The sequence below is a fragment of the Belonocnema kinseyi genome, chromosome 5, assembly GCF_010883055.1.
Source record: "Belonocnema kinseyi isolate 2016_QV_RU_SX_M_011 chromosome 5, B_treatae_v1, whole genome shotgun sequence".
Classification (NCBI taxonomy): Eukaryota; Metazoa; Arthropoda; class Insecta; order Hymenoptera; family Cynipidae; genus Belonocnema; species Belonocnema kinseyi.
In genome coordinates, this window is record NC_046661.1 from 86,924,024 (window position 1) to 86,939,511 (window position 15,488).

At 28.7% G+C, this 15,488-nt stretch overlaps 1 protein-coding gene across 3 annotated transcripts in view; it reads right to left on the minus strand.

Moving 5' to 3' along the window:
• The window catches only part of LOC117173208 (protein scalloped), a 310,159-nt gene that overhangs the window by 61,591 nt on the left and 233,080 nt on the right, over window positions 1–15,488 (minus strand). For all 3 annotated transcript variants that reach the window (XM_033361657.1, XM_033361656.1, XM_033361655.1), the window contains 2 exons: window positions 10,763–10,887; window positions 3,788–3,926 (listed from right to left, as the gene is read on the minus strand). In XM_033361657.1, the coding sequence (XP_033217548.1) occupies window positions 3,788–3,926; window positions 10,763–10,887 (264 nt within the window). The remainder of the gene's footprint in view (window positions 1–3,787; window positions 3,927–10,762; window positions 10,888–15,488) is intronic.

Below are 15,488 nucleotides of genomic sequence, written 5' to 3' on the forward strand. Positions count from 1 at the left end.
TAATTACAGTAAGAATTAGATTGCATTTAAAATAATTAAAGAGACTCTGATGAAATTTGAGAGAACTTCGGTAAATTAAAGAAAATTTTTCCAACCAATGTTTTTTTTTATCAAATTGAGGGAAATTGGAGAGAACAGAATTAAGGGAGAATTCTAAAATTTAAGTAAATTAAAGTACTAATAATAAGTAAAAAGCAACCAATCAATTCAACTAAATTCGAGTTAATTTAGAGCAATTTAATGGAAATGAAAAGAATTCGAAAAAAATCATAAACGTTCAATGTGCATTGTACAAAAATTCAAGGGAAATAAAAAAATGGATGAAATGCCTAATAATTCAAGGCGAGTTTATAAGATTTGAGGGTGAACTAAAAAAATTAATATAAATTTAGAATTCATCTGAATTGAGTAGAAGTGAGTGATATTATGTTTCAGGGAGACAAAAAATTAAATCGAGTTCCAACGGATTCTACAGAATTTAAAAAAGATCAGGATAAGCTGGTAAAAAATCTGAATAAATTGCTTTTTTTCATTTTGTTTTGTTGCGGGAGAAAGAATTAGAGGTGGATATTTTGTAATTGAAGGTCTAAAGGTTGTGGAATTATAGGGTGATATTTTATAATTGAAAGTCTGAAGTTTGTGGAATGACAGGTTGATATATTGTAACTGAATGTCTGAAGGTCGTGGAATTACAGGCTTATATTTTGTAATTGTAAGTCAGAAGGTTATGGATTTACAGCTTTATACTAGGTAATTTAAAGTTTTAAATTTGGGGAATTACGAGCTTATCATTTGTAATTGAAAAACAGAAGGCTATGGATTTAAAGGTTTATGATTCGTATTTAAAAGTCTTAAGTTAATGAATTTAGAGGCTCATACTACTTAATTAAATGTTGATAAGTTGGAAAATTACAGAGTTATAATTTGTAATTGAAAGTCTGAAGGTTATGGATTTAAAGGTTTCTGCTTCGTAATTAAAAATCAGAATTTTTGGGAATTAGAAGAATCCCTTATTTTGTAAGAGGTGGAATCAGAGGTTGATATTTTGTAATTGAAAGTCTGAAGGTTTTGCCATTAGAAGTTGATCTATTGTAATTGAATGTCCTGAAGGTTATGGAAACACAGGCTTATGTTTTGTAATCGAATGTCTGAAGGTTGAAAGTTTATAACTAAAAGTCTGAAGGTATCGGAATTAGAGGTTCATATTTTTAAATTGAAAGTCTGAAGGTTACGGATTTAAAGTTTACACTTTCTAATTAAAAGTCTGCATTTTGGGGAATTAGAGGAATTGTTTATTTTACAAGAGGTAGAATTAAATATTGATATTTTGTAACAGAATGTCTGAAGGTTGTGGAATTATAGGCTTATGTTTTGTAATTCAAAGTTGACAAGTTTTGGAATTAGAGACTGATCTATTGTAATTGAATGTCCTAAAAATTGTGAAATTAAAGGTTCATGTTTTGTAATTGAAAATCGGGAAATGTTTAAGTTGAAAGTCGATATTTTATAACTTAAAACCTGAAGGTTGTGGAATTAGACGTTGACATTTTTTAATTTCAATTTTAAAGGTCGTGAAATGAGAATTTAATTTTTTTTTTTAATCTGAACGTTGTACAATTATAGGTTGATATTTTGTAATTGAAAGTTTGAAAAGTGAATAAACAAATAATTTTCTAACTGAAAATCGAAAGATTAGGGAATTAAAGGAATATTTTATTTTTCGGGAAGTATATGAGGAAATTATATTCTAACTGAAAGTCTGAAAGTTGCGGAATTAAACGCTAATATTCTTTGATTGAAAGTCTAAAGGTTGCGTAATTACATGTTGATATTTTTAAATTGAAAGTCTGAAGGTTATGGAATTGCAGGCTTGTGATTTGTAATTGAAATTCAAAAGTTTTGGAATGAGAAGTTTATATTTTGTAATTAAATGTCTAAAAATGATGGAGATTGATATTTTATCAAAGAAAGTCTGAAGGTTGTGGAATTAGAAGTTTATATTTTGTAATTAAAAATCTGAATGTTGTAAAATTATAGGTTAATATTTTGTTATTGAAAGTCTGAAGGTTGGGGAAGTGAATGCATACATCATTTTCTAATTGAAAGTCGGAATCGCTTATTTTGTGAGAGCCGGAATTAGAGGTGAATGTTTTGTAATTGAAAGCCTGAAGGTTGTGGAATTACAGGCTTATATTTTGTAATTGAAAGTCTGAAGGTTATGGATTAAGATGTTTATACTCTGTTATTAAAAGTCCGAAAGTTAGAGAATTAGAGGCTTATGTTTTGTAATTGAATATCTGAAAGTTGTGGAATGGCTTGTGTTTTTTAATTTAAAGTCTGAAGCTTTTAGGATTAGAGGTTGACATTTTATAACTAAAAGACTCAAGTTTTCGGAATTAGAAGTTAATATTTTGTAATTAAAAGTCTGAAAGTTTTGAAGGTTGATATTTTATAACTGAAAGTCTGAAGGTTGTGGAATTAGAAGTTTATATTTTGTATTCCAAAGTCTGAACGTTTTCAAATTCCAGGTGGATATTTATTTATTTTGTAGAATTTGGAACTAAAGGCTGCTATTTGTAATAAAGAGTCTGAATTTTGTGAAATTTCTGGTTGATTTTTCGCAATTGAAAGTCTGAAGGTTTGAAGGTTGGGAAATTAAAGACATTTTTTTTGTGGGTGATGAAATCAAATGCTAATATTTTGTATTTTAAAGTCTCAAGGCTGTGGAATTATGAGTTTATATTTTTTAAATGAAAAATCTGAAGGTTATGGAAATAAAAGAATCATCTTTTTCTAGGAGAAAAAAGAAGTTCATATTTAGCAATTAAAAGTCTGAAAGCTGTGGAATTACAGGTTGATATTTTCTGAATGAAAGTCTGAAGGTTGGGGAATTAGAGTATGATATTTTACAATTAAAAATCTTAAGGATGTGGAAATACTGGTTGTTATCTTGTAATTGAAAGTCTGAAGGTTGTGCAATTCTCAATTTTTTTTTCTATTTATAGTCACTATTTCCCAAAAAATATTCTTTAGAATCACTATGAAGCCCGTCTTCTCTGAAAGCTAATAAACTGTCTCTAATTCTTCGGGAATACTCGAAATGAATTTAATTTGAAACACTTGGAAATGATTTTCCAATCCTTTTGAAAAGAAACTAAAGACTCTTTCCGGGACTGAATGAAGCTCGGCTCGGCTGGCTTTTGGATGCATGGGGTGGATCTGAACGAGTGCATCGTATCGAGGTTGAAGGGTGGCTGCTCGCGAAACTAACGCCCCATAATTCGCGGAGGATACGCCGACGGAAGAACAGGGGTCGGAGGAGCGTGTTTTCATTTATCCCGCCGTGGTGAGAATTAAATTAAACTGCAGCGAGCACCCTCCGGCCAATTGAATTGCTCGGCATTCAAGAAGCAGTCTTTGAAAATTACGCGACATTGTCCCAGCACTTCTGTACAAGAAGTAAGTATTGATTAGATTCTTGAAGCTGGGGTCGAAAAAATGTAAATAAATAAATCATTCATCATACAAGGACTCCTTCACCCTGAAAAAAAGTTCATCATAAAAGAAAATTTGAGGGGCTCAATGGAAAATATAGTTGTATGTCCGGCTCGAAGGACCAACATTCCAAGTAGGAGAAATTCGCCAACAATTTCGGTTTATCGGGCTTTTAGCAACCTCGAATTGTAAATCCGGTATAATAAAGCCGGAGATGGGACGAATATAGAAAGGAAAGGATATTGCGGACTTGGTATCGAAGGATCTTTTGAAAATATCTCTTTGTACTCACCATACATCTTTCCCTCGTCCGAGAGGATGATTTTACGTCGACCGCATGGCGGATATATGGTGAGAGCTTCCTGGAAGCTCTGCTCGATATCCGGTGACCACACGCCCTCCGCGTCCGCCGCCGACAGGTCCTTCTCGTCCTGGAAATCCGGTGAAAAGCCGATCAGAGAGGAAAAAGACGAGAAAGTCAGAAATTGCGAAAAGAAACCAAGTTCAGTTATCTCTAAAGCCTGCAATTTTATCCCCTCAAATTATCTCAGATATTTTATGGATTAAAGACAAAAGAAGTTTAACCAATAGAAAAAAAATTTAAGAACAGATTTTTAAGGAGGTAGGTAGGATTTGCATGGATGAAAGCGGTTCAGTAGTTCGATTTTAGTTGGGAAAGGGGATTTTTTCCGAGATAGGAGTAAAAGGATTATTTATTTATCATTTATTTATTATTAAAAACTAAGAGTAGCGATTTTGAGCGAAATTTCCACATCCTATACACTGGAGTGATTAAAGAGAAATTATTTTCGAACGTTTACAGAAACGTAACGACGTTTACAGAAATATTTCAAGGATTATACAATGATTTCAGATGGACATTAAATGTTACAAAAATTTCATTAAATTTTCAAGGATTCCAGCAAAATTTAACAGATTTTAAAAGATTTAAACACGTTTCGTAAATATTTCAAAGATTTCAAGAAATTTAAAAAGATTTTAAAGTGGTGAAAAATATTTGAAATGTTTCAACAGATTTCAGAAAGTTTCGTAAATATTTCAAAGATTTCCAATATTTTGAAAAATTTCAGAAGTTTTCGGAAATATCTGAGATTTCACCAAATTTTACGAAAATTTCAGAAAATTTGGAATATTTCAAAAAGGTTAAAAGAATTCACAAATATTTAAAAGACTTCAGCAGATTTCGTAAATATTTCAAATAGTTTAAGAAATTTTAAAAACATTTCAAAAAATTTCAAACATTCCACAAGGATTGAAAGATTTCAGAAGATTTCCTAAGGATTTTAAAAATTTCAAATAACTTCAAAAATTTCACAGGGGTTTCCAAGATTTAAAAAATTTCACAAAGTATTCGAAGAGTTCATACAAATTTCAAAGATTTCACGAAGATTTCAAATATTCCAAAATATTTTAAAGAATTTACAACGATTTTAATCATTTCAAATATTTCGAAAGGTTTAAAAGATTTCGTAAAGATTTTTAACATTTCAAACAATTCCAAAATATTTCAAAGTTTTTACAAAAATTTCATAGGAATTTCAAATCATTTACAAATTTTTTTAAAGATTTCACAAAAATTTCAAATATTTCAAAAATTTCTAAGAATTCACAAAGATTTTGAAGATTTCGTAAAGATTTCAAGTTTTCGAAGATTTCAAAATTTTCACAAAAAAATAACAAGGGTTTCAAAGGTTTCATAAGAATTTCAAAGATTTGACAAATATTTCAAATATTCCAAATATTCCAAATATTTCGAAGAATTTATACAGATTTTAAAGATTTCAAATAATTATTTTTAAATTTATAGTAAATAATTTTTATTTCAAATATCCCTAGAGGTTTTATAGATTTCAAACAATTTTATAAGATTTCGTAAATGTATTGAGCATTTTAAAAATTTTTCAAAAGATTTCAAAGTCTTCACAAGAATTTCATAAGGATTTCAAAAATTTCAAATATTTCAAAAAGATTTCAGTTATCACAAATATTTTAAATATTATAACAGACTTCAGAAAGTTTAATAAATATTTCAAATATTTCATAAACTTCCAAAAAATGCCAAAACGATTTAAAATCTTTCAGTTTTCACGAAGGTTTTAATAATTTTACAAAGATTTCACAGGGACTTTAAAGGAATTTATAATATTTTGCAGAGTCCAATTAGTTCAGAAAGATTTTAAAAATATCAAAAAAGATTTCAAATATTTTGAAATATTTCAAAAGATTTCAAAATTGTCGCAAGATTTTTTGTAAAGATTTGACAGGAATTTCAAGTATTTCATAAAAAAATCCAAGTATTTTAGAAAATATGAAAGATTACGGAAAATTTTTCAAAAAAACGTAAACATTTGACAAAGAATTGAAATTTTTTGGAAAAAAATGGGAAAAAGTTCGGACTTCTGTGTCTCAGCTATTTTAAGGGATTTTCGAAATTTCAGCAGGGAAAAAGCGTAAAAAGGGATAATATAAAAAAGAGGAAGGATTGTGATCCCTGGATTTGGTGAAAATTAAAATATAATCGGCGGAGCACCACTTAGGAGTTAATTAAGGGAATAGGATTACAAGGGAATGCGTGGAACGTTGAGAGGAGAATCCTCTTCATTTTTGTCGTCGACCCCGATGCTCGACGACCTCGCACCTGCAACCTCTTCTACGTTTCTTACTGCCACATTGACTGCTTTTAGCGTTAACTGAATCGGGAGCGAATTCTGGAAATCCAGTGGATTCAGGTGCAGATTCCTCGTTCTACTAGAGGCGAGAAATGGACTATTACACGGGACATTAGAGAAACAAAAGTGCATAGAGTTTACAATCCAAATCAAGTTTTACCCCTCCCGATATATAATATCGTCCATAGACTAGACTCCGTTTCTTTATATGGATATGGAACTCTATTTTTAAAAAAATCATAGGGAATATTGTGTGCTAATTAAATTATACATGAAAAATGATTAAAAAGTGGGTCAAAAACATTTTTAGGGAAGTTGTGAGTTTAAAATTTTAAAAGAGCAACAAATTTCCGATAAGGAAAATTTTTTACGGTTAAAATCGCCTGCTTGTGATGTTAAAAAAGAAAAAATAAAAGGTTTCGGTTTGAATTTCCCGCCAGAATTAAGTCTGAATGGAGAAGCCACTAAGGTAGTTAGGAGTTCAAAATTCGGAAAGAACATGAAATTTCCTAGAAGAAAAGTATTATTACAGTTAAATAAACTATTTGTGTAGTTAAAGAACAAAAAGGATCATTTGCATTTTGAATTTCGCGCCATGATTAAGTCTGTATGGTGACGCCACACCAGCTTCCTGTCACCGAGAGTTGAAAATGGCCCATGCGTTAAAAACGGCCATGCGGCGGCGCTAGTAGTTACTTTGTTCTAGTTGTTTTGACTGTTATGTATCTTTTGTCATGCAGAGCCGTTAAAAACTCTTTAAAATGTATCAAGAAAACGGTTTATTTATATAATTGTTGTGAAAATGACACAGCGCATTTTTCTAATAGTGTTTATCTTCTTTTTTATCGAATGATTTCCATTAATTATCGCTCCGGTATGAAAATACCCGAAGACCCCGAATAAAAGAGTTAGAAGCTTTTTAATAATTATAAAAGGTCTGAGAAGAAATGGTTTCGATTTTATTTTAAAAGAATAGTTTTAAGTTTTAAAGATTTTAAAATGTGGGTTAAAAGAATATGGAAGACCTTAAGACCTTTTTTTTTAATTTTTCAAGTTTTACACATTTTTTTAGGTAAAGTGAATTTTGTCAGGGTGTGAAAAAATTTCTTGAAATTTATGGGAGATTTTTAAATTTTTAAAAAGGGTTTGAAAGATTTTTAAGCAAAACTTTACAATTTTGTCATATTACATAATTATGGAAAACATTTGAGTAAGTTTAAGAGATATTCAAAAGTTTTGAAACGATTCAAAAATAAATAAAACTTGTAAAGTTTTTTTCTAAATTTTGTAAATTTTCACGAAAATAAAAGATATTTTTTCAGATTCCTAGTAAAAATTAAAATAATTTTTTTAGAAGGTCTGAAAAAATAAAAAAAAGGAGAATTTTCCTTATATTCGTGTGAAAGTTATAAATAATTTTTTATTTTGAAAAATGAAGTATAAGAGAAAATTGAAAATGGTTTTTAAACATAACAAACGATTTCCTAAAATTTCTAAAAATAGTTTAGAAGATTTTAAAGCAAAATGTTTCAAATTGGTAAGATTGTAAATTAAAAACGAACAAAAATCGGGTAAATTCAAGAAATAATGAATAGAACTGAAAATAATTTTGAATGTTTTCAAGAGAATAAACAATTTTTTCTAAATTTAGAGCATGGAATTTTTCATAATATTTAAAAAGTTTATACATTTTCGCAAAAATCTTATGAAAATTATATTTCCATAAATTTGAAAACAAGATAATATTACTTACTTTCTTGTTCTCAACTCTCAGAATTTAATTTCAAAATTGATTTATTATAATACTTCGAAAAATAATTTTCCATTAATGTAAGTGTTGCCAAAGATAAAAAAATTTTAGTTAATGGTCTTTCTATAAGAGTGACATACAAATGTTAAAATATATTAGCTTCTTTACAAAGTCTAATTGATTAAAAAATATCACATTTAGGAGTTGATTATTTCATTGTGATAGAAAAGAATATTTAAGGATTTATCATATTCCTTCTTTGTCATATATAGATATAATAATTATATTTATTATATAGTAGCATTATATTATAAAGCGGCAATATAAAAAAATTAGCTATTCATCACAAAATTTAAAAGTGCTTGAATATCCAGGACTAAGACAAAATAACAGAAGAAAGAATAACTAAATCATAAAATAGCAACAACAAAAAATTGCCGAATGATACAATAAAAGAATTGTCAAATTCTCATAAATATTTATATTTCTGTAATTTAAGTTCGAAGAAATGTAAAATTTCCGAAAATAATGAATAAATTATTAATTAATGATTCATTAAATTGTTTGCCTTATTTATAATTCTATTAATTACTCATAAATTAATAACCAATTAACTATGTTACACAATTCTAAATTTCGGGGATTGAAACATTTGTCGCGAATTTAATAATTCGTTTATTTTAAAAGTCGGTCTTGAAGTCGGTGAATTTTAGTTTTGGATATTCTCAAATTTGGGATTTTATTTTTTGTTAATTAAAAATCTTGTCGTTATTTGAAATTTAGGAAATTTTATAATTCGATAATAATATATATTTTCGGCATTTTTTTCATTCATTTGTATATTCGCTATTTATTTATTTACTACTTGACTCTACACTATGAAGAAAAAATGATTTTAAAGTGTTTTTCGTATTTATTTTGTAATTTTTATGCAATTTTCCTATGATACTGCATTGTTTTGTAGAACAAAGTTACTACTAGCGCCGCCGCATGGCCGTTTTCAACTCTCGTGACACATTTTTTGCATTGGGCAGTACAGTGGAAGCACCCCCTTGCGCCACACTTAGAACATAACCTATAAAACAATAACGATAACATAAAACATAATCTCTTAGAGATTCTTAAAATGATCAGAAAATGAGCAATAATATTTAAAGACGATGATTTGAATTTTTAGCAATTTTTATTATAAAATATTTTATAAATTCAATAAAACAAAGGACTGTGCATTCCTTTTTGGAAATTTTATCAGGGCTAAATTGGCAAAAAAATCTATTTTAATAATAAACACGTGGGGTTCTGTGAACCAAATGTTTGATTTCTTTTGATCTAAACATCATGGTGCTCGCTACTGACGGCATAGACTTCAGGTGGCGGGAAATTTAAATTTAAAAAATTGAAAATACAGTTTTATATTATTAGAATAAGTTTCGTTTTTATTTTAACACAACATATTAAAGAAAAAGTTTACAAGTTAAAAAAAATGGATGCTAAACATTTTCAGGCAGGGTGGGAGTTCAACATTTGGAAAGGACATAAAATTTGCCACAAGAAAATTATTTCGAAGCTCGAAAAAACACTATTTGTAACGTATAATTAAAGAAAGCAAAATTTTGCATTTTAAATTTCACGCCGGAATTAAGTCCGAATTAGTACCAAAATTCAAATCTTGTAATATTTTTAATATAAAACCTCCCACAAATATAATAAAACAAAGGACTGCGCAAAAACAAGAAATGTAACCTTTAAATTAAAATGTTTAAATTCTATTAAATCTAAAATTATGATAACGAACAGGATGTTCAAGAGTGACGTCAGAAGTTTGAAATTATTATGGCGTAAAATTTAAATTTGGTAAATATTGAGTAAAAATTATATTTGTTATTTGTGAATGTTTAAATTAATGGGTGGATAACAATTTTAGGCAAGATGGGAGTTCAAAATTCTGGAAGACCATCAAATTTTTCATATAATAAGTATGTTAACGGGTGAAAAATACTCTTTGTAACGTTTAAAATGAATAAAAACAATTTTGCGGTTGAAATTCCGCACCAGAATTAGGTTTAAATGACGAAGCCACGGTAGGAACATAACTTGAAATGCAATGGGGATAAAAGATAAATAAATTTGTTATTTAAATTAAAATGTTTAAATCCTGTTGAATCTAAAGGTTTTGATACTAAATAGTGACGTCATAATTTTGAAGTTCTAGCGGGAAATTCAAAGTACATAAAGAAAAACACGGTATGATTTAAGTGGGGCTTGATAATTTAAAAACTTTTTGGCTCGGAATTCAAATTACTATTTTATTAAATCACTTTAAAGTGATAAACATAAGATCAGCAAAAAAAAAAGTAGTTTTACATTATCAGAATACGTTTATTATATATTTAGAAACTAGTTTTTAATGTTTCAAGAAACACGTAATAAAATAAAAAATTATTATTATTTATTACACAGATATTACAAAAACAAATTGCACTCTCATGTATTTGTTGCCATTGGTTCCTCCTTAGCATTCGTCGAGGTGATTTTATCTGGCGATGAACCTAAAATGCCTAATAGTGATGTCATAAGTTGGAAGTTGTGGCGGGAAATTTAAATTACAAAAGAAGAAACTCAAAATTTCAAAGATAAAAAGATTCATGACAAATTATTTTAATTATGTACAGGTTATATTCTAAATGTGGCTGACCGATTTCAAAACTTTTTGGCGCGAAATTCAAATTACTATGTTATTTCTTTACTTTAAAACATAGAATCAGTTATTTTTTTAATGAAATATATCCCAAACTATCTACACTTAAACAAATTAAAAAAATCTTACATCACTGATCTCGCCGACGTCCAGGTTTTTCGTATCCGAGCCGGAGCCGTTGGCGTCGGGCGGCGGCCCGGAACTCGCAGGAGTCCACGGTGAGGAAATGGTGTCGGCTGCAGCCACCGCACTGCCTGCAATAAAAAATAAACAATCATTAATTTAAAAAATAATTAATTCGGAAATGTTCCTAATTGAGTCAAGGCGAGGACAAAAATCCTAAGTAAAACTTAAACTGAATTAAAATCCAAATTCCTAAGAGTCATCAAATGAAAAATGGATCTCTGGCATGAGACAAGGTGGATAATTAAAATTTATGTGAGACAAATGGAGGTCGGAGGAGCGGAGAATGGATGATTAAGATGACGATGGGTGGCTGTCGTGTGTCGTGGATAAAAATAGTGATGAAAAATGTAGCGGGTGGTGCGGTGCGCAACAAGTGGTCTCTGATACCTCGTATCAGTGCACTGAAAGTCGGAGGGGGGGCAGAGTGTAGGCGGTGGCTCCGCCCCTTGGGGGTGGAGTGTGCATCGAACGCTTTTCTGCTTCTCTTGCCCCCAACCCCCAGAGAATATGTTGCACTTGCACCACCCCAAACACACAACTTCTAACATGATTATACTTGAAACCAAGTCGTCTGCCAAATATTCCAGGTATTTCGGCCCAAGCTTGGCGCAAATTTATCCAAATTTAGACCAAGTATTTAATGGAAATATTTACTTAAAAAATGGAAATTTATTTCATTGGTATAAGTTGTCAGAGTAGGGAGACATTCAAGTATTTCGTATATTTTCAAACTATTGACTCGAAACATGTATACAATTTCGCAAGCTTATTATAAATAATGTTTTTTGTTGTTGAGAATTTGTAAATAACTATTCGAATAAAAACAGTATTATACACATGTAAAATCAAATAATAGTTTTTCATTTGTGAATATAGATTCACAAATGAAAAACTATTCACATCAAAAATTGAACATATTATCACGATCGTATAATTAAATAAATAATTAATACTAAAAACATAATTAACAATTTCTTAAGTTTGTGATTGAAGACCATGAATTCGTATAATGACTAAAGCCAAATTTTTTTCGATCTTAACCTTCTCAAAATTCAGTAGGAATATAAGGAGATTTTGCACGACAAAGGGCAAATATATTCTTTTGCATCAAATTATTTAGATTGTCGGTACTATATTAAATTCAATTTTAAGCGATTCAAATTCCCAATATTTAAAGTAAAAAATTGCCTTTTTAAAAAGATACATAAATTTATAACAAAATAGTTTAATTTTCTACCAAAAAACACTAATTTTCAACCAAAACGTTGAATTTTAAACTTAAAATCTAAATTTTTAACCAAATTGTTGCAATTTCAGCTAAAAAAGAGAAAATTTGAATCATAAACGGATGAGATCAATTTTCAACTAAAATGCTGAATCTTCAACTGGAATAGTGGCATTTTCAGCGAGAAGGATAAGGTTAAATTTCTAGTTAAAAAATTTAATTTTAATAAAAAGAAAAACTAATTTTCAATTAATAGTTCAATTTTTAAACCAATAGATCAATTTTTAACCAAAAAAGATGAATTTTCAATTAAAAATGTAAGGGTTGCTATTTAAAGAAAATGATCTTTCAATTTGAAATAAAAAACAGTAGAATTCAACTAATAAAGATGAATTAACAATGAGTTGAATTTTTAACTAAGGGAGATTTTTCAGTCAAGAGAAAAAAAATGTCCACCAAATGATTGACATCTCAAGCAGAAAGACAAATTTTCAACTACGGGGATAATTATCTATCAAACATATAAATTTTCAACAACAAAATTTCATTCCCAACCAAATACTCAAATTTTCTACCAAAATATTGAATTTTCAAGCTAAGATACATATTTTTTCGAAGACAGTTACATTTTCAAAGGGATTAATCTTCAATAAAATACATGAGTTTTCCACAAAATAGTTAAATATTTAATTAAAAAAAAAGTTTTCAACCAAAAATAAAGTCGTGAACATTTCAGTTCAAAAAAACTTTTGAAACAAAAATAAATAAAAAAAAGACTTTGCAATCAGTTGAATTCAACTAAAAAAGACGGATTTTGAATACCAATTAGTTCAATTTCTAATTGAAAAAAAATTTCTGACACGTCCAAGTTTTTCCAGACATATAAAAATTACCAGACAATTCCAGGTTTTCTAGGTTAGCAGACACCCCGAATAGGTTCTATTTTTTATAAAAATATTTAATTAATAGTAGTAAATAAAATATTGGAGAGTAGATAAATGTTTTTGTTCTCAGATTAATGGAACAGTTATATTTTTAAACAATTTGTTAAGTTTAGGGTGAATAAATTATGTTGGTTGTTTAATATTAAGTTTAGAAAAAAGGTGACTCTGATCATATTGATAAAGGCTGTTTTACAATCATATGATAAGGCCAAATAATTTCAGAACAAGGTATGGTGGCGCGTGACCGGCATGTTCGTATAAAACAACGATTCGCAACACGATAATAATTACTAATAAGCGAAGTGAAGCAAGACTTTTATCGGAAAATCGTTTTGTTTCGTTAGAAGGCTAATTCGATTGGAAATACTTTTTAGTGCTTTTATTTTAGTCTTAAGCGTTCTCACAGAGGCTAGAATAAAAAAATTAATAAAATAGTAATCAAAAAGAATAGTTTTTATTATTAAATTATGATAGTATAAATAATAATAATAATAATAATAATAATAATAATAATAATCAGAAGAAGAATATTATAAATTTCAGTTAGAAATACTCCAAATTTTCCAGATTTGTCTGGTACCATTATTTAAAGGTGGATGGTTCCAATTTCGAATGTAAATACTTTTTATTGAAAAAAAATAATAATTTAAATTCCTCCAATTAAAAAGAATTATAATCTGAGAGTACAGATTGAAAAATTTTGAAAAACAGATCCTTCTGAATAACATTCATGTAAAATTGAATCCATCTTGAGAATTCAAATACCTTTAGAGTTTAGACCTTCAATTGTAAAATATCAATCAAACTATAATTCAATCTCCAACTTTTCCTCGACTTTTTTACCTTTTGGCGTTTAATTACAAAATAAACGATTACTAATTCCCAAATTTTCACACTCTTAATTAAAAAATAATAAATTTTTCTAATTACACAACCTACAGACCTTTAAAATGTAATTATAAAAATTAAACATTTTCAATTGAAAAATATCAACTCGAATTCCACAACCTTCGGACTTTCAGTTACAAAATATCGGCCTCATAATTACATTTAATATAAAATAAATTATTTACGATTCCCCAACCTTCAAACTTTAAATTACGAAGTATTAACTTATAATTCAAAAATCTTCAGAGTTTTAATTACAAAATATAAAGCTATAATACCACAAACTTCAGACTTTCAGTTATAAAATGTAAGCCTCTAATTCCATACCCTACATTGTAAAAACTACCAACCTATTCCACCCCTTACATTGTAGGGGGTGGAATTAGAGGTTTATATTTTACAACTGAAAGTCTGAAGGTTGTGGTATTATAGCTTTATATTTTGTAATTAAAAATCTGAAGATATTGGAATTATCATTAATAGAAAGTCTGAAGTTTAGAGAATGAGGAATTGTTTATTTTGTATTTTGTAGGGCCTGCAAAATGCAAAATAAACAATTCCGCAATATCCATTCTTCAGACTTTCTATTAATAATAATCAGTTTATAAACTTTTGCAACCTTCAGAAAATAATTACAAAATATCAACTTATAATTTTATTTAATATAAAATAAATTATTCACAATTCCCCAACCTTCAGACTTTTCATTACGAAATACCAACCTGTAATTCCAAAACCTTCAGACTTTTAATTACAAAATATCAAACTAGAATTTCACAACTTTCAGACTTTCAGACTTTAATCACAAGATATCAACCTATATTCCGCAACCTTTAAATTTTCAATTGAAAAATACCAAACTTTAATTCCAGAACCTCCAGACTTTCAATTACAAAATATTAAACTCGAATTCAGAAACCTATAGAGTTTGAATTACTGAATAGCAGCCTTTAATTGCACTTTATACTAAATAAAGGATTCTCCTAATTTCCCGTCCTTCAGACTTTCAAGTAAAAAATAATTGATTACTTTACTTCCCCAATCTTCAGACTTTCATTTAACAAATATCAAATTCTAATTCTTCCTCAAACAAAATAATTGATTCCTCTAATTCCCTAACCTTCAGACTTTCATTAGAAAAATATCAACGTCTTATTTCGCCTCCTTCACAAAAAAACTGAATCCTCCAATTCTCCATCCTTCAGACTTTCAAATAAAAAATATCAAACTATAATTCCACAATCTTCAGACTTTTAATTACAGAATATTAACCTGTAATTCCACAACCTTCAGACTTTCAATTACAAAATATTGAACTCTAAATCAGTAACCTTCAGAGTTTCAATTAAGGAATAGCAACCTTTAATTTCAATTTCTGCAAAATAAATGGGTCTTCTAATTCCGTAGCCTTCAGACTTTCAATGACAAAATAATTGATTGCTTTACTTGCCCAACCTTCAGACTTTCAATTGACAAATATCAACCTTTAATTCTCCCTCACTCATAATAATTGTTCAGTGGAAGCTTCTAATGTGTCCCCTAAGGGTTTACATTTTTCTTACACCTTCTTTATTCCTTTACACACCCTCCACACACTTACTTGGTGGTGGAA